The sequence below is a fragment of the Adiantum capillus-veneris genome, chromosome 21 (assembly GCF_014529385.1).
Source record: "Adiantum capillus-veneris isolate H3 chromosome 21, ASM1452938v2, whole genome shotgun sequence".
Classification (NCBI taxonomy): domain Eukaryota; kingdom Viridiplantae; phylum Streptophyta; class Polypodiopsida; order Polypodiales; family Pteridaceae; genus Adiantum; species Adiantum capillus-veneris.
This window is the reverse complement of record NC_140951.1, coordinates 126,140,966-126,167,524: the sequence shown is the minus strand read 5'-3', so window position 1 is coordinate 126,167,524 and position 26,559 is coordinate 126,140,966. Positions and strand designations below refer to the sequence as shown.

At 45.9% G+C, this 26,559-nt stretch overlaps 1 protein-coding gene across 2 annotated transcripts in view; it reads left to right on the top strand.

The window, feature by feature from the left end:
* CTC1 (conserved telomere maintenance component 1) overlaps positions 1 to 26,559 on the top strand; it is a 150,703-nt gene that overhangs the window by 74,270 nt on the left and 49,874 nt on the right. For both annotated transcript variants that reach the window (XR_015185716.1, XM_086494196.1), the window contains one exon: positions 2,642 to 2,750. Coding sequence is in view for 1 of the 2 variants with exons in the window: in XM_086494196.1 (XP_086350322.1) it covers positions 2,642 to 2,750 (109 nt within the window). In the remaining variant the exon portion in view is untranslated. The remainder of the gene's footprint in view (positions 1 to 2,641; positions 2,751 to 26,559) is intronic.

The window sequence follows — 26,559 nt, the reverse complement described above, 5'->3', positions numbered from 1 at the left end:
TGGGACATTCTGGACTCAATGGTGAGGTTAAGATAATGAACTTTGACGTTTAGTTGATAGTAGAGTAAAAATGAGGTCTCTCAATGACTATTCAAAATAGTTGTTAAACAATGGGTTTATATATCACTGTTATTAGTGCAGATATTGAAGATAGTTTTACATTTTTATGTTTACAAGTTCTCTTTTCACATTCTTATGGGTACATACTAATCTGGTGTTTGCTTACACATATTCTTTTAGCTCACCTGTCAATAAGCCAGGTTTTTTATCCTTTTTACTTCAATATTACCATTCGCTCAACTCTTGTTCGCTCGCAAAAACTCGCTCCGGCCTTGGTAATACTCCTACATAGCACCATACCCTCTTGTTTCTTATTGCCAATTTTGTTGTAGCCTTATTTCTCTTTTGAGACAGTTGTATCTTTCTTATTGTGGATGTAAGTTTTGGTCTCAATAGGTTATTTTGGCCTTTTGCAAACTCTTCATTTCTCTCTCACTTCATAATGGAAAAGGAACCATATTCAAGTCAAGGAATGATAAAGGTTGTGATTATGTAAATCTAGAAGTTGTCATGTCTTCCTTCCATTGTGCTTGACAAGGTATTTTGGCCCTTCTTCGGTTACCTAATCACGATTGTGATTGTGCTTTCAAGGCAATTGCGTTCGAGGTTTCCTTCTGCTGCATTTGGGAAACTTTTCTGGGTTTTCGGAAAACTTACACTGCAATTGCGTCCGCATGCGATTTTCATGCATTGGGTCAGATTTTGGGCCTTCTCCTCGATCTGGTCCAAAAGAAATGTTACTCTTTTTGAATCTCGACAGTTTCAGCTCTTCGCTCACTTTAGAGGCTCTCTACGGCAATCCTTGTTTGACTGTTGTAGACTAAAAGACATAGACATCACGACTTTGACACTTTTCTATGACTGTTTCTAGTTTGGAAGTTTGCTCCTATATGGAGTGACTTCCTCATGTTCGGTTGTATAGATCTTTATGGTGGGTTTTCCTACATGTAAATTGATCCAATAGATTTACAAAAAAAAAAAAAAGATAATATCGTTGGCCCATCGAAGTAGAATTTTTGTAAAATACAGATGGAAATATTCAAACAAGCTTTTCTCATTTCTTTCAGTCCTTTTTCTTAATTTACTAATTCTAGAAGGTTTCACAGAAAAATGTAAAATCGAATCATTCTTTTACTTGGTTCAGTTTTGAAGCTTCTTTCAATTGTTGGTATATGTGTGCCTCTTGATTGCATGCTTTGTGTCAGTGTTTTAACCTTTCTGGTAGTTCGTAAGTCATTATCATTGATTGAGCCTTGATGCCACTCTAAAACAAGTGTGAAGGTTCAGGACTTGGTTTTGCAGTTCAAAACTCATGCAACAACTGATAGAAGGTAAAATTAGCTTTTTCCTATGTATCAAAATCGTTCCCTGCATGTATAACTTGTCCCTTCTACCTGAAGCAACAAAGATTGCTTACCTACAGTTAGTTTTTTTTAAAAAAAAGCAAGAAAAGAGATCCTTCCATTAGTTAATGAAAACTGCTCGAAGGCTACAATCCACCTCTACGAGAGAGGGCTACAACAGAAACCTGGGAAGACTCTCCCTGTGAGAAAAAGAAAATATGTACAATGAGGGCTAAATCACGAGATGGGAGGAGGAAAAAGCCACAGTGGTGGCCAGTAGTGCCATCTACGCGCACCCTGAACCATGGTGAAGAAAGTCCTGGGCGCCATAGTAGCAAGAAAGCCTCTCGGCGCTCCCGCATGTGGTCGGAGCTTCCTTGAAGTCTCTCAAATTGAGCTTTGAGTGTGTATCAGCTCCAGCCAGATGTCCCGAACAGTTTCTGCCAGTGGAACAGTCGAAGCCTCGAAGATGCGGAAGCAACGGGCCTTCCAAATGAACCAGAGTGTCAGGCCGCAAATGAGCTCCCAACACCACTCTGTCACTGCACCACTCCTGAGGGATGAGCTTTGTGGCAAGGTGTAGTGTAGGTCGACCATTCTGGATCACTATCATCCTGCTGGTGAAAGCAAGCTCAAAGTGGAGTGCTGGGCCTGTGAGAGTGGACCAAGATGCAACCCCCCAAGTGTACTGTCGGGCTGTAGAGAGGGCTCGCATCAGCCGGAGAACGTGAAGCAAAACGTGCTGTGCCATGGGGCAGTCCCACAAACAATGTCGCTGACTCTCCATTGGATGGCCATAGGCGGCACATATTGCCGAGAAGCCGCTGTGTACCAACCAGCTCCCACGGCTGTAGCCCTGTACGCTACTACCCACTGGAACATAGTAACTCTCCTCGGCTGCCTGTTGTCCCACAACCTCTCCCAAAAAACTGACAAGAAATCAGATTTAACTTTTTGGAAGATATAATTGCATTATAAATATGTTATGCATGCATTCCTTTGCTAGTGACAAGAGGAACATGGTATCCTGCAGAGTAGATGAAGTTATCATAACTTGTATATTGACCACTGATGCTTATGCTTTTACCTGTTACTTCTTTTTCTAATGGTTAGGTTCTTCTAAGGCATTAAGATCATATAAATACTTTCTGATATGATTTTTTTTTGGTTTGTTTTAGAATATTTTACAGTTTTGCCATCTGATGCTGACTTTCAGTTCAATGGACTTTTATGAACAGGTTGTGTCGGTGGAGAAGCTCCTCATAGAAAGAAACGAGCCAATGAATAATGTTCTGATTCCACCGGAAGTTGCAATCTACAATGTGGGGTTTGCTTTGCTAACATTGGGTGAGTGCATCTAAGTGGGCATAATTTCGAGGTTTGGCTGTTTAATTTTAAGGCAAGTAGTGAATGCTTATTAATATGATGGTATGAGCAGTAGAAGACAAAATTGAGACTTGACATGATATTATGGAGGAATTCTCGGTAAAGGATGAGTGTGATGATCACAATTTTCCAGTATCTATATGCACACATTAGATGCATTCTTATTGGAGTGGGATAATTTTGTCATGTGAACTTTTGGGAGAGAGATACGGCATCCTATCTGGGCATTTTCTACACACCTCTCCAGATACGCCCCACATACTTAGACATACATCTCTCACATGGTATCAGGGGTGTTATTGGCCAGATGTGTAACTCACACACTCTGAGATTGGAGACATGTGGAAATGAGGGTATAGCAAAAGAAGATCTCATTTTCCAGATGTGTCGTCAAAAGGTGGAGTCAGAGGAGCACTATATGCCGTTGTCCTGTCTATCATGAGATTCAGGGGAGGTACCATTGCCTTTTTTGTAAAGGCTTTGGACCATTGCATTGGATCGTGCGCTTTGAGGATCAAAGGTGTCTTGGGCTCTTTTTACTGGAGCTGAGGCGTTACATAGAGAATCTCTTGAGTGTGACAAGAGAGCGACCAACCCCATGCTGCCAAGTACACAGAGAGCGATCACAGAGTATTTCAGTGCTGGTACCACAGCTCCAATAGGTTATGTATCCTCATCTAATCACTCACCTTGCCAAAGATGCCTGTCCAGAGGAGTAACGTTGGATAGGGCCGTTGCCAATTGTAGAGTTGTCTGCCAATTGTAGAGTGAGAAGACCACGACCATGAGGACCTCGTCTACAGCTTCCTCGCCATCATAAAATTTGGGCCATCATTGTTCGCCACCATGAAGGAGTACTGATGGCGATTTAACGGCCTCTTCCTCTTGAGACAACCCTTCATGGAGATATTGGGTTGTGGAGAGACTACTCGTACCACTTGCTAGTTGCAGCAAATACAACTTCAGAGACTACTCCTACCAGTAGTTGCGGCAAATACAACTTTCTGGAGATTTTTCTCTTCTTTTCAGCTAAGGATTCAGTAAGGATTATTTGTGACACTTTATGATGAGATATATCATCATCAATTGTACCTTGTTCTGGTCTGATGGATCTTTTTGGCCTTTTAAGAGACGATAATATATCTTTCTTTCTTACCATGAGCTAATATTGAGGCAAAGTGAGTGGAGCAGGGCTACAGTGTCACTTGCACTGGGCAGGTAGTCATAGTTGATCTTGGGTTCACACTGGCAGAGGAAGTTCAAGGGGCTTCATGCCCAGAGCTTGGGTGGGTCTGTTGCTATTGCATGACACATACAAGGCAGGCTAAAGATCGACAAAGCCCACTACGGAGTCCTCTGTAGTACTATCAGAGGAAGCATCAGCCTTTCTTACCTAGCAGAAGTCCTCCACTCCTGCTTCCACTACCCTCTCCCTCAACCAGCTCCTCACCACCCGTGTCCCCTCCCCGTGTATACTTTCCACCAACTGTGTTCCAACAGGCTCGTGAGTAGGCAACAATAAAGGAGCTGCCAAGCATACTTGCCAAGGTGAACATAAAGTTTCCGACTTTCGAGGGACTCTCCACAGAGGATGTAGACGACCACGCTAAGGTATTTGTATCTCTATGTAGAGGTCATGGCCTCAACAGAGAAGATATCTACCTAGTGCTCTTTCTGTAAACTTTGGATGGCTTTGCAGACAAACGGTACAATCACTTTGCAGAGAACCACTTTACAACTTGGGCAACACTAAGGGGAATGTTTTGTCAAGCTTTCAGACCAGGTGACTTTCAAGAGAAGGTTTTGGATGAATTAGCAAATTTAGTGCTCCAACTAGATGACCAAGCTTCCCTAGTAACAAGGAGAATTCATGGTCAAGAAGTCGGTAGAGAAAGCTCTCCCCAAGACATCTCAATAGAAGCTACGAGAGACTCTTTGACCTGAAGCAACTCTAGAGGAGTTTTTCACTGCCGCTACCAAGATAGAGGGAGCAAGGAGGCTATTCAAAGACCCCCCTCAGGTAGACACTGCCTCAGTTCTCATGGAAAGTGCCTCCGACCCCTTGATTTTTATACGCAAGGAACTTGAAGCACTGAAATTACAAGGAGGTCTTTTAGAGGAGAGGTCCTTCTCTCTTCGATAGGAGAAGTCCCCACATCAAGAAGCTTTGAACCAAATAAAAAGAGAGCTAGAAGAGCTCTGGGCTTAGTAGGAGTCTTAAGCATGTGGTCTTGTGTAGCTCATGTCGCTCTCAAGGGAATCCTCCACAAGAATGTCCCCTTTGGACTTATTGCCACTTCTGTGAAAAGTTTGGACATGAAGCCAAAGATTGCTACTACCTAAAGGGATTGCGGCAACTACAACAGAGTTTTGCCCCTACTCTTCAACTAGGGTTGACACTTGCCTTCAACATGGTTTCCCCTATGACCATCCAAACCCCCTTTGTTGACTACCCCTCGTGTGCAAGGTACTTTTCCGTCTTAGATCTTTTATCATTCGAACACTCCCTTAGCCCCTCAAAGCTTGTACACCTCAACGTCCGACTCCATGCAATAGGAGCAAAGACCACCTCGCTTCCTATGTCGCCCGTACAATTGACTCCTTTTGTGCTACAAATGCGGAGGATATGGGCACTATCAGAGTAAATGTCGTCTTCCTGAAGGGTCTCCCCCTTGTAGACATTGCCTTGATGCCAAGGATCACTACAATAAGGACCGTCCAAAACAACGTGCATCCGTGTCTTTGAGCCCAAGTTAGATCCAACATGAATTCACATTTCCCAAGATCAATCTGATAGCAGTTAGCACCATGCATCAGCCGCCACCTTCTGCCCGTGTGGTTGCCCCTCGAGACAAGTTGCAGTTGGCAGAGGAGCCCACTAGTGTCCTCACTCGGGCAAAGGGCAGCCCTCAGCCTCAATCTTCCAGCAGGTCCAACTCTCCCCTCCCCAATGACTACACCTCTCCCAGCAGTTGACAAGCCATCCACTAGTGCCAAGGGTGGGTCTTCATATTTGCTCTCCGATATTGACGGGGCTTTCTTAGGAGGAGTGGCTGACCTACAACAGATCAAGGAACTAGAGAAGGCATTGTTTCCAAGAGAAAAACCTATAGCAAAAACTATCTTGAAGAATACCCTTAGACAAGTGTTGCTCTATGACATGCTGCGGCTAGATGCGGGTTTTCAAAGTGACACCCTTGCAGTTATTCAATCGCTTTACCTGCAGCAGGTCCTAGTGGCGGGCGCCTCCGAGTGCAGCCATTAGAGTACTATATGATCTCCTACTCCGTTGCTCCCCCTCACTGATTATAGAAGCCGTCGTCTCACTGTGTCCATCTTGGGGCGGCAATTCTCACATCTATATGATCTCCTACTCCGTTGCTCCCCCTCACTGATTATAGAAGCCCTCGTCTCACTGTGTCCATCTTGGGGCGGCAATTCTCATGTGTGATAGTGGATGGGGACCTCGCATCAACCTGATGCCTGAGTTCGCTGTGTTGGCATCAGGTATGCAACCTACCCGACCCACCCCCTTCACAATTAGTGTGGTCAACCAGAGGACAGTCTACCCATTGGGAATAGTGGACAAGGTGCCTCTGTAGGTACAAGACTTTACCGTTAGCTTGTGTTTTCTTGTGGTTCGTCTTCCCCAGTTGAGGGCAGCTTTCCTTTGCTCATAGGTAGACTATGGCTATGACACACTAAAGCGCTACATGATTGGGGAGATGACGTGATGTGGATTCGTACTCTTGAATCCCAAATGAAGCCCATTTGCCTTGAAGGGGGGATGGATCCTGTGGTGCATCATAGTTCCTTGTCCATGGAGTCCAACCTCAAGCTGGAACAGCCTACCCCACTTGACGGGCCAGAGGAAGACCTACTTGAGTGGTTGGGACACTACCAGATCTATGCCTTGTTATGTGGTTTCCATTTAATCTTTGCCTGAGGATACACAATCTTCCAATGTTCCTACAATAGCTAACCCCAGTGTGCCACCTAGCCCAACAGTAGGTGTCAAGGTCACAGAGAATGATAACTCAGCTGCTCCTTGAGTGGAAGCCTTTGGACTTGGTGAGCCTATAAAGGACCATAGAAAAGAAGGGGAAAGAAATCTCCTTTACACGAGTTCACTCAACCCTCAACCTCCCCACTCAACTTCCTCTGTGTTTGACTCTCCGACCAAGACAAAGCTCTCGTGTGTCTGATGAACTATCCTTTGACGCGCTTCCACAAGGATGGCTACAAGAAGAATATGCTGATTTCAATATTGATCAAACACCAGCTCAGGAAGTCTCTATGCTCTAAGAAGCGGCAACCTCTACGACATCTTCAGCACTGCCCTCTCCAGATACAGTAAAAGAAGTCAACTTTGGCGACTCTGACAACACCCAGCCCATCCTTTTGGCTGCAAGGCTGTGGGATCACCCGGTGCTGCTAGACCAGGTACAGCCATCAAATTGGGAAATTGAAGAACCATATTCACATGACTTCTTTTCTGCTGGAGTGCACCCAGGCTGTTCTCTACGCAATCCATTCATCGGAAAAACCAATAAAAACTTTCAGCTTTCAAAAATCCTTGCCAGCTCTAATGCTTTGACAAAAATGAGCACAATAAATGTTTTAGATGGTAGTTGTATCATGGATAAGTGGCTGGTGGTGCTGCGCTTTGGATGTGGCCAGACGAAGACTGTTGTTACTGACATGAGATTTCTGTCATACAATTTGAGTCTTGTTGCTGGTGTAGTTGCCCTTGTATCATGGGATAGTTCTCTGCTAGTGGATTGCAGGCTTTCAATATCAATTTTGGGTTGCTTTATTGTGTCACATGAGGATATGGGCATGTGTTTCCAAACCTTTGAGCAAATGAGATTTGTGTAAACTCCTCCAAGCAAGCCTAGCCATACCTCTCTCTAGCCCCTACCCACCCTCTACCCCCCTTGACCCTATCTAGCTCTAGCGGGCCCCCCCCCCCCCCCCCCCCCAACACACACACACACACACACACACACACACACACACACACACACACACACCATCTAGCTCTAGCCCCTACCCACCTAGTCCTAGCCCCTATCTACCCTCCCACCCTACCCACTTAGTCCTCGCCCCTATCTACCCACCCACCCTACCCACCTAGTCCTTGCCCCTATCTAACTACTCCCTACCCACCCTCTACTCACCTCTACCCCACCCCCCTCGCCCCTACCCTCCCCCTCTACTCATCCCCTACCCACTCGCCCCTATCTAGCCACCCCCTTGCCCCTATCTAATCCCTACCTTACCCCCCCCCCCCCCCCCCCCCCCCCCCCCCCCCCCCCCCAATCTAGCTACCCCCTCGCCCCTATCTAGGCCTCGCCCCTTTTTGGCCAATCCCTTCAGAGCGTTTTCCCATGGAGAGGGCAGAGAGAATGAGCCTATGCGATGCAGATTCAAGTGTGCATTGACCTCCATGGAGATGCATTTGTGTTCCTTGTGTACCTCCACTCGCCCCTACCCACCTGTAGCCTCGCCCCCTACCTACCCTCTACTTGCTCGTACTCACCTTATACTCTCCCCTATCTCCCTTTAGCCCCCCCCCCCCCAAACACACAAACATTTTTTTTTTGTAAATCAATTTGATTTAACTATATGGGGAAAACCTCAAAGAGAGGAAAACCCACCAAAAAGATGTACAAGGAAAGGAACACAGCAGTGTTCGGCGGTATAAAATATCTAAAAGCATTCATAAGAAAGCTGATGTATCTCTGCTTTGATATCACCAACTTCCAAGGCAAACCGCAGAGACTGCCGAAGGGAAATCTTGAAGAAAGGTAGTGGATCCGTATGAATGCGATGGAACATATAGCCATTACGCTGCCGCCACAGGCTCCAGTATGCCCAAAACCTGACCCACATGAAGAAGGCTGCAAAGCACTGCAACGCCGGCGAGAAGATACCGAAAATCCAAAACCGCTTATGGAAGACTGTCGTTGGAAAACGTAGCCGCATACACGCTGAAACCCAACGAAGAAATTCTCGAGTGGCACAGAAATCCCACAAGAGGTGACAAACATCCTCCTCGGCAGATGAGCAACGGACGCATGATGAAGAGCGGATACGGCGCATCCTAAGAAAGGTACCCACTGGGAGCACACCAAGTAAACACCGCCAAAGAAACAAGCGCTCTTTCAACGGCAGACGACTTTCCCATAGTGCAAATATAATCCTGCGCCACCAAATATCTGATTTATGCATGTGCCAAATAGCGTTGCAATGATCAGCAATCCATGGACGAGGCAGCAGAAGAGCATATGCCCGGCGAGCAGAAATATCTCGAAATGGCATTTCCCCAAGCTTCCAGTTAGACATGCGATCATCATCAGCCAAAGGTGAAACTGGCAAGAAACCTGTCAACATTTGCTGTAATTCTCTCCAAATCTGGCGATAGTGCATGCCCAATCCAAAGCGGCGAGCGGCAAATGGAAACTCGAAAGTGAAACCATCTGCATCCACCACATCCTCAACCACTCGAATGCCACGACAGGAGAGGAAATACGCCTGGCGAGGCGAGCGGTCAACCAAAGTAAGAGAAAAAGCCCGACTCCAATGAAGACTCTCCACACGAAGCGAGTTTCCTTCCCTCCGAGTATTCCATGAAAGATGAATCGTAACCTGTTTCCATGCAGAAAGCAAGGTAGAAGAAAGTGGGCATCCAGGAATACGACCATCCATCTTACCAAATACTGCCTCCCACATGGATGATTGCTAGTGACCAAATGAAGATGTAACCACATGCTGAGTCAAGTGTGCAAACATAAGAGTCCAAGGCTGAGATTGTTGCACAAGTGTAGGCAAAAGCATAGCATTCCTAGCAATGACATGCCTACGCAGGTCCAAAATATTCAAACCACCAAAGCGCTTTGGTGTACATAGTTTTGTCATCGATATCAAGCGCAAACCTTTTTTGTGAGCACGCGTTTGCCACAAATGAGACAAAATGGCCGACATGAGAGAGTCAAGACAATGACGGGGCCAATGCAACAATGGCAAAAAGAACTGAACATATTCCACAAGGATACTCTGAACAATTCGTAGGCGAACATGTAGTGGCCAGGTAGAAAGCTTTCAGTAATGCAGTTTAACATTTAGACGATGCATAACCCAATCCACTTTCTGCGTGTGAGTAACATTCCATCCAATTGGATAACCCAAATGCCTAGTGATTACATTTGGAGGAACAATCTCTCCTGGCCACAAGAGAGCATGCCAATCACAAGAATGAAGCGGCAGAAGCTTTGATTTACGGAAATTGACTTTAAGACCAGCCGCAAGTGCAAACAATTCTAAAGCGTTCATAATCTCTTGAACATCATTTTGTTGATTGCGGGGCATAAATAGCGAGTCATCTGCATAAGCCTGCCCAATAAAAGTATGACCCGATGGTAGCTGTAAACCATGAAGACGCTGCGCAGAGGTCAAGTGATCAAGATACATCAACAAAGGATGAGAAGCAATTGCATACAACAAAGCACTAATAGGGCAACCTTGCCTAACTGAACAACCAAGCGGCCACGATTCTGTCAATTCCCCGTCGAGGATGCCCGAAGTCCAGGATGCCCGAAGATGTACTACAATCATACAAGAAATAAACCACATTTGCCAACTTAGGACCAATTCCCAGACATCTTATTGTGGCAGCAATGAAGTCCCAATGCATAGTGTCAAAGGCCTTTTCAATATCAAATGCATTGACGAGCACATCTTGTTGCGTATACTTAGCATATTCCATGCCAATCATAAGATTGGCCAAATTGTCCATGATTTGACAACGAGGAATGAAACCATACTGAGCCTGATGAAGTCCTGTAAACAAATAGTCCTTGATGCGGTGGACCAACATTTTAGCCAAAATCTTGTATATCACCGGCATCAAAGTTATGGGCGGCCAATGAGAGAACTGCTCGCAAAGCGCTTGCTTGGGCAACAACTTAAGTAAACCCTCTTTCCATGAAATTGGCAGATCCTGTTTTTCCCATGCCACATTTTCATGAAGATCAGGGGTTGTTTAAGGGCATCCCAAAACGAGAGAAAAAATTCCACACTAAGTCCGTCCCAACCAGGAGATCTCCACCGGCCCAATGCAAGCAAGGCACCATGCAATTCGGCGACAGAGAAAGGATCCTCAAGGAATTGTGCCTCCTGCGAAGATAGGATCGGACGAACATAAGAAAGCAACAATTCACGCGCTCGACAAGCTGCCGAAGAAAGGTGAGATGGGGCAGCAAACACTGTACGGTAATGTGAAACCATAACCTCAGCCAATTCCCGCTTCGAAGAAGTCCAAGCACCCGAGGGAAGCATAACCGGTTTAATCGACTGCGAGACTCTCGAATGATGCAACTGCTTAAAAAGTTTCTTCGAAGCACAACCTTTATCCATAAAGGCCTGTTGTTGTCGGGCACGCGTCTGCCACTTAGCAAGCTTCCTCTTATCATTTTGTTGAATACACACTTGAGCTTCACATAACTCCGTCATCTCAGAGTCAGACAATGGGCGAAAATCAGCGAGCTGATGTAATCGTTGACTAACTTGTTTCGCATCACCGACATTCTCCCGAATACGCTGCATATGCTGCCTACCATAGTCAGAAATCACAATTTGTACTCTCATGACAAAACGATACCAAGTAGCATCCAAATCAATATGCATTTGAGCCAATAGCGGGGGAATAATATCGGCAACCATGTGACGAAAACCTTCATGAGTAAGATAGGCATTATTAACATGCAACAAACGTTTCCTGTGAAGAGGCCGATCACAAAGAGACTGACCAAAAGACAACGACAGCAAAAGAGGATAATGATCCGATAACTGCAGAGCATAATCTATCCTCATGTCACATACAAATTCATCATACTGTTGGTCATTAAGCAAATACCAACGATCTAATCGTGCTCTGTAAGAGGAATGAGCAGCATACTGAAAGGTGAAACCAGAGGCATCAGGATGCAGAGAACGCCATATATCAATCATTTGAGCAGAGGCAACAAGAAGATCCCAGTTATGCTTCTCCGCAAGCAACATATGCGAGTTTCCTGTGGTGCTGTCAAGCAAATCAGGAGTATTATTGAAATCTCCACACAAAAATGCATTCGATGTCCATGGGTGAGACGAGATTTCTCTCCACAAAGTAGCTCTTTGCCCAGAGGTCGTATATGCATATGTACCGCCAAATTCATGAACTCGACCATTCAACAAACACTGTACAACCATCCACCGACCATGCGGATCATTGTATAACAGAATAGGTTGAAGCTCATGTCAAATCATCATCAATATACCTGAGAAATCTTGCAAGCCGGCATACGCAATCCAATATCCGGCAAAATAGGAACATTGACCAACAAACTCGTGTTGATTGTGCTCTTGCAAAACAACTATGTCTGCCTTACATGTATGTACATAGTGCGAGGTCAGCCGCCATTTGTCCAGGTTGCATAACCCACGCATAAAGCAACAAATTTCAAAATCAAGTGGAGGTGTCCATAGACACGTCTCCATCCACTGCATCCGTGCGAGGACTCATCCTCTGAGTCAGGGCAGGAAACGTGTCCACAGTGTTCACATGCGATGTGGAAGCCTCACCAAGGAGTACATCTTTGTAAGAGTGCATTGCTTTATCCCATGCATCAATTAGCGTGCGATTGTCATTGCATGGAAGTTGCTTAAACGATACATTCTTGTTAGCATTAACAGAAGGAACGTAATTACAAGCAGAAAGTGGCGTGCTAATCTTCAATGCTTTTTTCGGCACCACCCATGTATTGACATCAGCAGGTCCAACATTTTTGCCTTTAACAGCAGTCCCAGTCCCAAGATCAGTAACTTGTTGTGCCTTGCCTTTCCCTTTGTCCACAGTCGAAGCCACTTTAGCAGTAGAAACTCCACTTTGCTTGGCTTCACTTGTGGGTTTTCCAGTAGGGAGAGAGGTGGGCAAAGGAACAACAGAGGGAGGGGGTTGCAAGACCGGCTCTGGACATTCGGATTGCATATGACCAAATTTGCCGCATCGAAAACAAGAATTTGCAAATTTTCCCCATTTAAGTTTAAGAGGGCGCTTGCCTACCCATGGGTCACCTGAGTCAACCATAATACCATCGGGGGTAATCTTATCCGTGTCCCAGAGAATATAAAACCTGTTGGTATTCGCATCCAATTTTGGAGGACAGATAACCTTCCCAAGCTGTGCAGCCAACAACGGCAGGAAATGTCTCCACGTGCGGGGGAAATCCACCATTTCCACCCACATCGAGCATTTGTGACGAATAAGACTCTGGTAGTCTTTAGTGAGTGCCCACGGGAGAACATGGATCATCTGCGTATTAAAAAAGAGGGGAGACATCTCAAGCAAAAGATTTCGAGCTTCTGTATCGGCGAGCAAAACTTCGTAAAATCCACGCGCCCCAAAGTAGAAACCACGGACAACTTGCCGCCTAAGGAGAAAATCGACCCATTGGCCGACATCTTGCGCAGTAGGCATTTTCCCCGGGAAAAACAGAATAACTGTATTCATAGCGTACTGCGTAACTGGGTCCATAAGATCCTGCATTGGAATGCGCACCTCGAGAGCAGGCGCCTGACCATTCCATGCCTGTCGAGCCTCCTCAAAGTCCTCATACAAGCATGCCTTGATCTCAGAAGCTGCCTCCGACGTAGATTCCATCGCTTTCCGACGCTTAAAGACGACAGTGAGTCAAACATAAATTAAAAGAAAACCTCTTCTGCAAACAAAACCTATTGGCGAGAAACTTCTGCAGTCTACTGCTGAGAAAACCTTGCAAATAACATACAAACCACAGCTATGTACATGCTTCACCGAAAGCAACAACCAAAACCCACAACAATATACATCTCCTTAATTCTGCCGAAAGAGCCCCCAACACACACACACACACACACACACACACACACACACACACACACACACACACACATGGACACACACTTTTGTTTTTGTAATGTCAGATTAAATTGCAAATGGGAAACCTCAAAGCGAGGAAAACCCATAGAAAGTATTACAAAACTGTAACTCAGAAACAGTCAAAGTAGAGCTTGTAATGGCTAACAGGGAGCTCGTCCAAGTCATAGGCAACTTGAAGAGACTGTCTAAGAGATATCTTGAAGAAAGAAACATATTCCACTTGAATCTGCTGAAACATGAGGGAATTCCGTGCTCTCCACACTGTCCATAGTACCCAAAAATCTAACCCAGCTGAAAAAGTATGCATACGGTGGAAGCAAAGGCGGAAGCACTCCAAAGATCCAGAAAAATTTACCAAATTGTAAGCCAAGAAAACGCGAGCAAAGTTGAAGAGATGCTCTTCACTAACTGTCGCGTACGAGAACAAGACCACAGTAGATGTGGAATATTCTGAATACCTGCACCACAGCGAACGCATCGCGAAGAGGCCAATCTCCTAGAGCGCAATAATTTGCCAATGGGGAGAACCCCAACAATATATCTCCACATAAACAATCACTCCTTGAGAGGTAGCTTAGCATGCTAGATTTTCATAATTTCACTTCGCCACCAAGTAACACTCTTATTCATATTCCATATCTTGTTACAGTGTTCTTGGATCCAAGAAGATGACTGCAAATGATAGTACACTTTCTTTGCAGATATCGAACCAATCGAAGAACCAGCGTAGAGCTAATCGCAAATTCGATTGTCTTCAATTAGCGGCGCATGGGAGATATAGAATCGACCAACTCCTTAATGGTGTCCCACATGCGCCTGTAGTGTAACCCAAGTCCAAAGGTAAGAGCAGCTTGCTGTATGAAGGAGAGCACCCGTCCTTCAGCGTCTATCATATCTATTATCCTGTCAATACCTTTGTGGGAGAGAAAGTAAGCCTGTCTAGGAGAGCGTTGAATAAGAGTCTGAGCAAAAACTCTGCTCCAATGCAAACTCTCCAATCGAAGTGAATTTCCACAGGGGTCATCTCTACCATTCCACAACAATTCCCTCGTGACCAGCTTCCAATCTGCCACTAGACTGGAAGCAAAGAGACATCCCCGAATTGTAGCTTCAACTTTACCAGAAACCACATCCCAATACGATGGCTACCAATAGCCTAAGGCCGGCGTGGAAACCGCATGAGAGGACAAAAACGCAAGCATCTGCGTCGAAGGCTGTTTTTGCTCTACCAGCGCTCTACCAGCACTAACAACAAAGTAGCCTTCTTTGCTGTAACATGAGAACACAAATGAAGGATATTCAGACCGCCACAACGTTTTGAAGTACAAAGCTTATCCGTCGCAAGCAATCGCAAGCCTTTTTTTTGTGAGAGAAAGTGGACCAGAAGTACTCCAGCATCCGAGACATGAAATCACGAAGACGACGGGGTGGCCAATGCAACAAAGGCAGGAAAAATTGCATGAATGCCACCAAAATAGACTGCATTATTCCGAGTCTTACATGGAGCTGCTAGGTAGACAATTTCCAATAATGCAATTTTATTCTCAACCCATTGCAACAACTTGTGCATTGTTAACCGACCAAGCCAACGGATAACCAAGATGCCTTACAATTTGATCAGGCTTCACTATCTCAACTGACGATAAATAGCATGCCAATCCATTTGATGCAAGGGCAACAATTTAGATTTTCGGAAATTCACTTGCAGACCTGCAGCCAACCCATAAATACGTAGTGCTTCCATAACACAACGAACATCCTCAAGTTGATTTCTAAGCCAGAACATGGAGTCATTTGCATATGCTTGTGCCACAAAATGATCATGAGCTCGCAGTTGCAATCCATGCAGCCGACCAGATGCTGTTATGGAGTCCAGATACAACAGCAGAGGAGGTGTAGCAATAGCATACAACATGGTTCTCAAAGGGTATCCTTGCCTGACGGATCGGCCAAGATCCCATAACCGAGTCAGCTCACCGTCAAGAATTCCGACAGATTGACCGTTTTCATAAAGGAAATAGACTACCTGACGCATCCCGGGCCCAAAGCCCAAATCCGTCACGATCTGAGCAATGAAGTCAAGTCCCAATGAACAGTGTCAAATGCTTTCTCTATATCAATCTGCATGATAAGCACATCTTGTCCAATGTATTTTGCATAGTCAATTGCAATAAAAACGTTAACGATATTATGCATAATTTGCCTGCGAGGAATAAATCTATACTGAGCCGGATGTATGCCGGAAAACAAATGGTCAGCAACACAAGTAGCTATCATTTTCGACAACAATTTGTAAACGACCTGCATAAGCGTTTTTGGACGCCAATGTGAGAAGTTTTCACATAATGCTTGCTTAGGCAACAATTTCACCAGTCCTTCTTTCCACGATTGCGGTAAAGATTGCGTGGTCCATGCATTATTTATCATGAAAAGGAGAGGTTGCTTAAGGAATTCCCAAAAGCGAAGGAAAAATTCAACCGTAAGTCCGTCCCATCCAAGCGATTCCAACGACCAGGATGCAACAAACTGTCGTGCAACTCGTCCTCAGTAAAAGTGGCCTCAAGGGTAGCTGCATCATTCATTGTCAATGTAGGATGTACATAAGACAACAATAACTATCTGGCTTGCAAAACCTCACTCGAGGGAGCCTCAGGATTGGCAAAAACTTGTTGAAAATGATCCGCCATTGAGTCTGCCAATTGACCTTTCTTGGTTGTCCATTGCCTAACCTCGTCTCTAACCCTTTTGATAGAGGCAAATGTCCTCAAATGATGCAAATGCTTAAAGAATTGTTTCGATGAACAACCTTTATCCATAAAAGCGTGTTGCCTAGATCTAATTTTCCATTTTTCAAGTTTTCTCTTATCATTATGTATCAACGAGGTTTGAGCTACGCATAATTCCTCTTGTTCTGAATCAGTAAGCCCTCTAGTATCTGCAAGACTTCCCAAGGCTTGGCAAGTCTCCTTATCTTCCTGCACTTTATTTCTCAACTAGTACATCTACCACGAACCATAGTCCTTTATGATTGCCTGGATGCGCATGACAAAATGATACCACGTCACTTCCACATCAATAAACATATGAGAGACAAGTGGAGGAATCACCGCTTCAATGAAAGTTTGAAATGCTCTATGTGAAAGATACGAATTATTAATATGCAACAACCGCTTACGAAGGAGCGAGAAATCTACATCCAATGCCTCAAAATAGACCCAGAGCCAAAGAGGAAAATGAACAGATAAGGTGAAAGAATGATTAATTATAATATCACATGCAAACATATCATATTGCGTAGTGTCCGGTACATACTAGCGATCCAATCATGCTCTATATCCAGAGTGAGCATTATTAGTAAATGTATAACCCCGCTCTCAAGAGTGCGTGCTGGTCCATAGATCCAAGACACGTATTAATGACCATGGCATCCCAAGAAGAGCATTCAGAGCTCAACATATGCGAATGACCACTTGTGTTGTCCGTGTTTGCAAGTGCATTATTAAACTCCCCGCACCAATAAGCATGTGAACGCCAAGGGTATTTGACCAACTCTTGCCAAAGATGACTTCTTTGTGCCGAGGCAGTATAAGCATAAATACAAGCAAATTCCAGAATATTCCCTTGGACAAGACATTGAACCACCATCCAACGCCCTGCCAGATCATTATGAGCTAAAACCGGCTGCAGTTCATAACGCCCCATCATGAAAACACCCGAGAAAATACCATTACTAGCATAAGCAATCCAGAATCCTGCATAATACGAAGATTGCCCTACAAAATCATGCTGATTATGCTCCTGTAACAACACTATATCTGCTTTATTTGTATGTACATAATGCCAAAGTAACTTCCACTTGTCGTGATTGCACAATCGACGCACGTTGTACGTAAAGCATCTAAGAGGAGAATGCATCTGTACAGTATTTACAAGAGAAGCATGAGGCACTATCCTCAAGTGGTATTGCCCATGGGCACATCCGCTTCCATACTAATAGTCAATAAAGCAGACTCCATATGCGTTCCTTAGTGGGGATCCTGATGCAGAGGCAACCGGCCAGATGTTGAACCAAGTAGAGCATCTTTATATGAGTGTACCACTCTGTCCCACGCTTCAACTAGCGACTTGCGATCATGAGATATAGATGTAGAAGGTCCACCACTTCTCGCATCCAAAGCAGACACATAATTTTTTGAAACAGGTGAAACACAAGGCTTAGTTGGCTTCTTTGGAGTTTCCCAACCATCAGTAGAATCTGATATTTTGGCTTTACCTTTGGTATCTGCCTTTGCAGCAGGATGCACATTAGACATGTTTTTATTTTGATCTTTTCCTTGTTTAGCCTGCATGATTCCATTAGCATCCCCCATCTTTGGTCTCACAAACGAAGAGGAGGGAGAGGCAACATGGGTTCCAGATGCAGGAACAACAGAGGGTGGTAGTTTCAGCAAAGATTCCTGGCATTCAAACTGCATAAGGCCAAATTTTCCACAATTGAAACATGCACCTGCAAATTTTCCCCATTTGAGTTTAAATGGCCTATTTCCTACCATTGGATCACCAGAGTCAACCGTTATTCTTGATGGCGTCGGCTTATCTGAAACAGACTTGGACACTCCAAGTCAAGAATCAATCGTGACAGCACCAAATAACCACTTCAAACAATTCACAGATCACAATAGATTTGCACTGGCCCAACGGAGTTCCGTGCCTAGAGATATTGGCCCCAAAGACTGGCGCCCCTTTCGGTATTTCTTTTTGTATTAATCAGTTGAAAGTACAAGAGAGTGGTTCGGGTTTCACTCTCAGACTCTGCGTCCAGATACTCTGAGAAGTGAGGCCCTCACCACTAATTTAAAGGTTACAAGGGATGCCCAAAAGCAGAGCCCCAAAAGCTTGAAAGTAAAAGCAGATTCTCTCTCTCTCTCTCTCTCTCTCTCTCTCTCTCTCTCTCTCTCTCTCTCTCTCTCTCTCTCTCTCTCTCTATCTCAAGAGAGCCAACAAAAGTAAAAGCAAATATTCTTTTCTCTCTCTCCTTGGCCAATAGCGTAGAGAAAAAGCATTAACTGAAAATTCTGCCGCAAAAAGCAGCCAGCGCGACTGCCGTAGTGCCACGTCAGTAGGCCAATACTTTCCGGAATTCTCTCCTGCTGCCCTAGGGTTAGGGTTTCCAAGAATTAGGGTTTTTGGCAGATTTTAGGGTTTGCAAGGAATTAGGGTTTTCTGGCAGAAATTAGGGTTTCTGCTATCGGTAGCCACGTCATCACTTTGTGACATACCCCTCTCTTGAAAGCATTGTAATCGACCGCGATTATGCATGCAAAACCGACAGAAGCCATAAACCATCTTAGCAGACACTGACTGTTAGCACCTACGTACTAGGAACACACATCTAGCACATGTAGCAAATCGACAGTCACATCACATGACATCACAAGACATCACCAGACATCACAGGACATCAGATGACATACAACATTCATTCGGATCTTAGAACATGATTTATGCGGGCAATGTAGCTAGCAATCACATCTAGGTCCAATCGGGACCTCATCGATGTCCGATTGACTAACCCCTATTGCAACCATGTCTATTTAAGATCAATCAGACCAAAATGCTGCAGTCATTTCGTCTATCAGTTTTTGTAGTTAAGAGAAGTCAAGAACAAATCAGTATCATAATCAGGAATTCCATTTCATTAAAGTCATATAGCAGAATACTGTCAGCTTTCAGTATCCCTGGAGCTCAAAGAGACATCAGTGACTCTAGTATCTAAATCAAGGCATTTGTTGACAAAGGAGCGGTGTGACTCCCCTCTTGTGCATCTCACTGCACTAGATTTGCGGCCAAGCTGAATTCTGGGTTCCGTTTGGAATAGACTATGCTAAACCAAAAGCATCGAGGTAAAGTTTCACAATCTGAGGAGTATTTGCTAGGTCCTCCTCCTCCATCCACTTCGCATCCAATGCAGGATAGTTCTTGAACTTAACCAAGAACCGCCTTCGGACTTTACCTTTATTCTTCGTATCCTTCTGTGCCAAAATCTATTTAGGAACAAGGATCTCCTCGTTTTCTTCCACTTCGGGTTGCTCATCAGGCTCCCCATCATTAGGCACATCACCCTTAAAAGGTTTCAAGAGACTCACATGGAATGCATTGTGAATCCTCCAAGTATCTGGCAGTTTCAATCGGAAGGAGACATCATTTATTTTTTCAGTGATCTGGAAAGGTCCGTAGTATCGCATACTAAGCTTTGGAAAAAGCCTCTCCTTTCCCTTTTTCTTTCGTAGGCTTGCCTTTTCAAAACGTAAGAGCACCCAATCATCCTCCTTCAATTTCATGTCGCAACGATGGCGATCCGCTGCCTTTTTCTGTCGTTCTTGAGACTTCTGCAAAATCTCGCGAACCTTGGCAAAAGCCGTATCCAAATCTCGCGTATATTCATCCGATTCAAAGATTTTATCAGGAAGGATGGGACTTTCGCAGCACCTTCAACAATCTCAAATGGCGCCTTCCCCGTCGAAGAGTGTATCGTGTTATTGTAGGCAAATTCAACCAAAGGTAAGTACTTTTCCCATTGAGTCTTTTGATCCGAGATATAAGACTTCAATAAATCTAGAACCACTGAATTTGCAATCTCAGATTGCCCATCAGTCTGCGGGTGGAACGATGATGAGAACTCAAACCGTGTGCCAATGTTCTCCCAAATTGCCTTCGAAAACAAACTCGTAAATCTGGGGTCTCTGTCGGAGACAATCGTCTCAGGCATGCCATGTAATCTGAAGATCTGGGCCATAAACAGTCTCGCTAAGTGATCCGGCTTAACTGTTTTCTTCACTGGAATGAAATGAGCCTGTTTGCTAAATTTGTCAATAACAGTCTAGATACCATCGTGACCACTCTGTGTTCTCGGGAGATAAAAAATGAAATCCATCGCAATACTTTCCCAGGGGCGGGTGGGTATGGGTAAAGGCTGTAACAATCCCTTTGCCTTATGCCTGTCAAACTTCACCTTCTGGCATACTAAGCAACTACGCACAAACTCTTCCATATCCTTTTTGAGTCTCGGCCAAAAGAGGTATCTCTCTACGCCCTTCATGGTGGTAGCAATGCCGCGGTGACCCGTAAAAGGTGGACAGTGGCATTCAATTATAACCTTTTTCGTCAACGGCTGTGTAACGCACAACATAGTCTTTTTCATCAAGGAGCCAACCCGAAGGGAGTATCCAGATACTGTCTCCGCATCTGTATCCGTGTGAAAATATCTGCAAAATTTGTATCTGTGGCATACTGATCGACCATATCCTCGAAGCTCCTATGATGTATTGCGGAAATAGCCAGAACCAACGGCTTCCGAGACAAAGCATCTGCCACCACATTCTTCTGTCCCTGCACATGGACAGTCTGGAAGTGAAACTGTGACAAGATTTTCGCCCACCGCATCTGCTTTTCCGAAAGCTACTTCTGTGACAAGAAGTAGTGCAAACTCTGATGGTCTCTAAAGACAGTAAAATCTGCTCCGAGTAGGTAATGCCGCCAGTGAGTAAGAGCATGGATAACCGCCAAAAGCTCTTTCTCATATATCTGTGCTGTCATCTCCGGCCTAGAGAACAATCGGCTCCCGTAAGCAATGACATGGCCTTCTTGCATCAAGACCGCACCCAGACTACGACCGCAAGCATCACATTATACTTCAAATGACTTCTGCAAGTCCGGCAAAGTCAAAACTGGTCCCGTAGTCAATTTCTCTTTGAATGTCCGAAAGGCAGTCACCTTTGTGGATCCCCACGAGAAAGGGACTCCTTTTTATGTCAAGATATGCAAAGGGGAAGCAACCTTTGCAAGCTTTCGTATGAACCGCCTGTAGTATGAACACAGTCCCAAGAAGCTTCTAACTTCATGGACATTCTTCAAATCGGGCCAATCACAAATAGTCTCTATCTTGGCCGGGTCCATTTGCACTCCAGTTGCTGAGACAATGTGTCCCAAAAAGTGTATCTCTGGTAGGAAAAGTTCACTTTTCTTTGTATTAATCACTAACTTGTGATGTCGTAATGCCTGAAAGACCTGAAGCAAATGATCTCTGTGTTCTGCCTCATTCTTGGAGAAAATAATGATGTCGTCAAAGAAAGTGCCAACAAATAGTCTGTACTCTCGAAAAATCTAGTCCATCGTCCAGTTAAATGTTGCAGGGGCATTGGTTAAGCCAAAAGGCATCACCAAAAACTCAAATAACCCAAAAGTCGTCCGAAAGGTTGTCTTGTAGACGTCACTGTAACAGGGAGCGGGGGAAACATAGCCCGAACGTTCCGAAACGGCGTTCCGAACGAGATCCGTTCCCGAAACGGAGATGGAACGGAATGCCGTTCCGGAACGGGGTGTAACCGGAACGCTGTTCCGGAATGGGCGGAACATGAGGCCGAATGGTGAAACGCGGGGCGGAATGAGCAAAAGTAGGCATTTGGGGAAAAAAGTGGGCATTTGGGGGCAGATTTGGGGTTGTTCGGGGAACATATTTGGTGCAGTTTGAGGGCAGGTTAAGGGGCAGTTTTGGGATTGTTTAGGAGTTTATGTGGGACTAAGCTGAATGGAGGTAATTCAATCCTTACTTTAGGTGGACCATTCCAGCCCCGTTCCCGTTTCGGGCCCCCCTCCCCCGTCCCGTTCCGAACCCTCCCATTCCTGTGCCCCGTTCCTGTTGGTAGATGTCTCCCGGCGCGATTCGGATTTGATGATATCCACTCTTCAAGTCAATCCTGCTAAAGCACGAGGATCCGTTTAACCTGTTGAGTATATCATTGATCCTAGGAATCGGAAATCTGTTCTTGATGGTGATTTTGTTGAGAGCTCTATAATCGATGCACATCCTCCAAGATCTGTCTTTCTTCAAAACCAACAACACTGGAGAGCAATACGGTGAAGTACTAGGCTGGACAAGACCCTTTTCCAAGAGGTCTTTCACTTGGTTCATAATCTCTTCATTCTGTGCTCGGCTCACACGGTAAGGTGGCCGGTTCGGTGGTGTGCTTCCAGGTCTCAGATCAATGGTATGATCTTCAGGACGAGCAGGGGGTGACTCTCCTGGTAGGCCCACAGAGAAGCAATCGGCGTGAGAGTGGAGAAAATCTTGGCATCCTTTATCTAGTTTAGACATATTTGTCGTATCCTTATCGCTCAATTCTTTCATAAAGATCGAGTAAACAAATAGATTGGATTTCATTAATTTTGAAATGGCCAAAGCCGATACAATAGGGACAGACTCGCCCTTCAGTTTTATATCAAGTACAATTGTTCTGCCCTTTTCTGTAGTCAAAGTCGCTTTTCTGGCCCGATAATTGACCACGACGTTTGTTCTTTTGGTACCAGGGAATCCCTAAGAGAACATCACAACCCTCCAAAGGCATTATGAAGAAGTCCTCATGCCCCAAATACCCCTGACAATGCAACCGAAGTTTGCCAATGACAGGTGCCGCTAGAACTGCCTCCGCAAGTGGTCCCATCCGATCGGGAGTAATCTCGAGCCGTGCTGCCAATTCCGGTGAAATGAAGTTGGCCTTGGCTCCTCCATCAAAGAAAATCAGGGCCTCTTGATCTTTCACTTTGCCCCAAGCTCGGCAATGTTCTGTACTCTCATCCATGGTGTCGGGATCCGTACCCACACAATCCAGAACTAGTCCTGTTTTCATCTTGCCTTTTCGTCCACGTTCCTCAGCTGCTCTCGAACTCTCAGGCCTGTCGTCGTCCTTATCATTCTGTTCTTTATTTTTTTTTTCGAGAAAAAGATCCTTCTATTAGTTACTGAAACTGCCCATAGGGCTACAACCACCTCTTCAAGAGAGGGCTACAACAACCATGGTGGGAAACTCTCCCAATGAAAAAACCAGCATATGTACAATGGTGCTAAATCAAGAAATGGGGGGAGGGAAAAGCCACATAGGTGGTCGGTAGTGCCATGTGAGTACACCCTAGACCATGGTGTAGAAAGGCCCAAGACGCGAGAGTCGAAGGAAAGCCTCTCTGCACTCCCGCATGCGGTCGGAGCTGCCGTCCCTCGAGCTGTCCTCTAAGAGTGGATCAGCTCTAGCCAAAAATCGCGAACAGTCTTTGGCTGGTGGCACAGGGCGAGCCTCAAAGATGCGGAAGCAATGGGCCCGACAGATGAACCAGAGTGTCAGGCCACTGATGAGCTCCCAACACTCCTCTCTCTCTGTACCACTCCTGTGAAGTAAGTTTTCTGTAGCAGGCTGGAGTGTAGGTCGCCCCTCCTGCATCACTATCATCCTGCTGGTGGAAGATAGCTCAAACTGAAGTGCCGGGCCCGTGAGGGTGGACCAAGCCGCTGCTCCCCAAGTGTACTGTCGAGCCATGGGGAGAGCAGGCATCAGCCGAAGAACTCGAAGCCACACCTGCTGGGCCGAAGGACAGTCCCAAAGACAGTGACGCTGACTCTCCACAAGATGGTCACAAGCTGCACATGCGGCCAAGAGACCACTATGCACTAGCCAGCTCCCAACTGCTGTAGCTCTGTGTACGACCAGCCACTGAAACAAGGTGACTTGCCTCGGCTGTCTTGAGTCCCACAACCTCTTCCACAAGGCTGCCAAGAACTCAGCTGAGACCCTCCTCCTGCCAATGAGGTGCTGCAGCGGGGAGGGCCTCTCTCTGTGCTGCTAGTATATGACGTCCCAGTCGAACAATGTACTGAAAGAACAAGACACGTGGGTGGTCTGCAGAAGAGAAAGGGTCCCTCCAGAGCTACTCACCAGGATTCCACTACTCGTGCCAGTGGACAACACTCCCAATCCCACAGCCTCCAGTGTCGAGTCTCAAGAGCTGCTGGGTCAGGATCAATGACACAAGTCCTCCCACAATGCCCACTACTCGAATCCTCTGAAAACAGCAGTCTGCCACCTGCGGGGCCTCTCGTGCAACTCGCTGTAAGCGTCCCCCACCCTGAAGCTCGAAGAAAAGGGATGGAACAGTCTCTGAGCACGCCCTTATTGAGATGAGAACCTCCAGTCGTGTAAAGGCTCCCATCCACCTGGGTGCTACTGGCTCGAGAGGCGTGAGCCACTCCGCTGGAACTGCCTCTGAGATGTCCTAGCACATGCTCTGCACCCCTCTCATCCCTTGTAGCTAGAATCGGGCACCTCCTCTAACGAGCCTGTGAACTCTAACCAATTACCTAAAGAGCGCGCTGGACCCGCTGCCATGGGACCCCAGGAAACATGAGGCCAAGTATCAACCAAGTGGCCTCTCTGAGTGGTAACCATGGGGTTCCAGACAAGGGGCTGCCGTAGGTGCTCCTCTGTGCAAGTAGGCTGTCTCTGCTCGAGGCCTCGCCACAAGAGCTCCTAAGATCGAAGCAAACTCACAGCGAAGCGGTCCTCCAGTCTCCTGCTCAAACCAACTCTGCGCATCTCTGTGAAGATCCATCTGGTCGAAGGTCGCCACGGGCTTCCAGCCTGAGGCACCCTAGCACGAAGCCACTGTAGCCAGAGTTACTGGGGAACGTCCCCTAGCTCCTGTTCCGGCGTTCCGGGGGGCAGTTTCCTTCCTGAACGTTCCGGAACCTCCCAAAACGTCTGACGTTCCGTGTGGCTAGTGCAAACCGGAACGGCCGTTCCAGAACGTTCCGGAACGCCCTTGTAACGGCCAACAGCTACAAACAAATTTGGCAAAAGTTGAAAAAATTGAAGTAAATGTTTGAGCTTCTTTCTAAAGTGTGCAAGGCCTCAAGAACTCATAAAATGCAGCCCCCTCCCCCTTTCTCTCCACAAGCTAATCCTCAAGGTTCAAGCTCTCTCCCTCTCACACTCTCAAGATCTCTCCCTCTCAAGACTCACTCTCTCAAGGCTCAAGGCTTCAAGCCTTCAAGCTCTCTTCCTCTCCCTCCCACTCTCTCAAATCTCGCCCTCTCCCTCTCACTCTCTCGAGTCTCTCCCTCTCTCCCTCTCTCTCTCTCTCTCTCATCATCTAGTCATAGCAAGGTTGAATGGTCTTCAAAACGAGTTTTTGTGAGTATTAGAGTCAAAGCACTCTAATACTCGTTGTATTTAAACACAAGGAGCTAAAAAATGCAGTATTTGGGTGTTTTTTATACCTCCCGTTCCGCGCCATTCCCGTTCCGGACCACTAGCCGTTCCCTCGTTCCGCGGGGATCTCGTCGCCGTTCCCGTTCCGCGTTCCGGGTAACTGTGGCTGTAGCAAGAACTCCTTCCAGGGCTCCTCACCTGGAAGAAGTCGTTTGATTATGAACTTCCCAAGAAGGGCTCTGCTTTGCTGTGCTGGGTCAATGATCCCAAGCCCTCCCTGTGAACAAGGAAGAGTGATGACCTGCCAAGCCGCTTTGGCTCGGGCTATTTGAGTGTCATGTCCTGACCAAAGGAAGTTCCTGATCAGCCTCTCTACCTGGCTGATACAAGAACTCGAGAAGATCCAGCAAGAAGTGATGTACCACATAGTCACCAACAACACGTGGTTGGCCACTACTACTTTGCCAGCCAAAGAAAGTCGTGCTGAGCTCCAATGTAACAACTTCCTCCTGATAGACAGGAGGAGGGGAGCAATCTGCTGCTCGGGAGACAAGTCTAAACCAACCTGACAGCCCAAGAACCGAACTGCAGTCCCTGGGGGAATTGTAACAAGACTTGATTTCGAGGTGTTTTAGTAATAAATTTTGTTTTCTAGGAAGTTTTTGTCATTTTAAAGTTAGTCCACTGTGTAGAAGGATATGTGGATTGTTTTCGTCCGATAAAATTTTTTGATCCGGAAGGCACTTTCTGGGGCATTTTTGAAGGCGTTAACGTG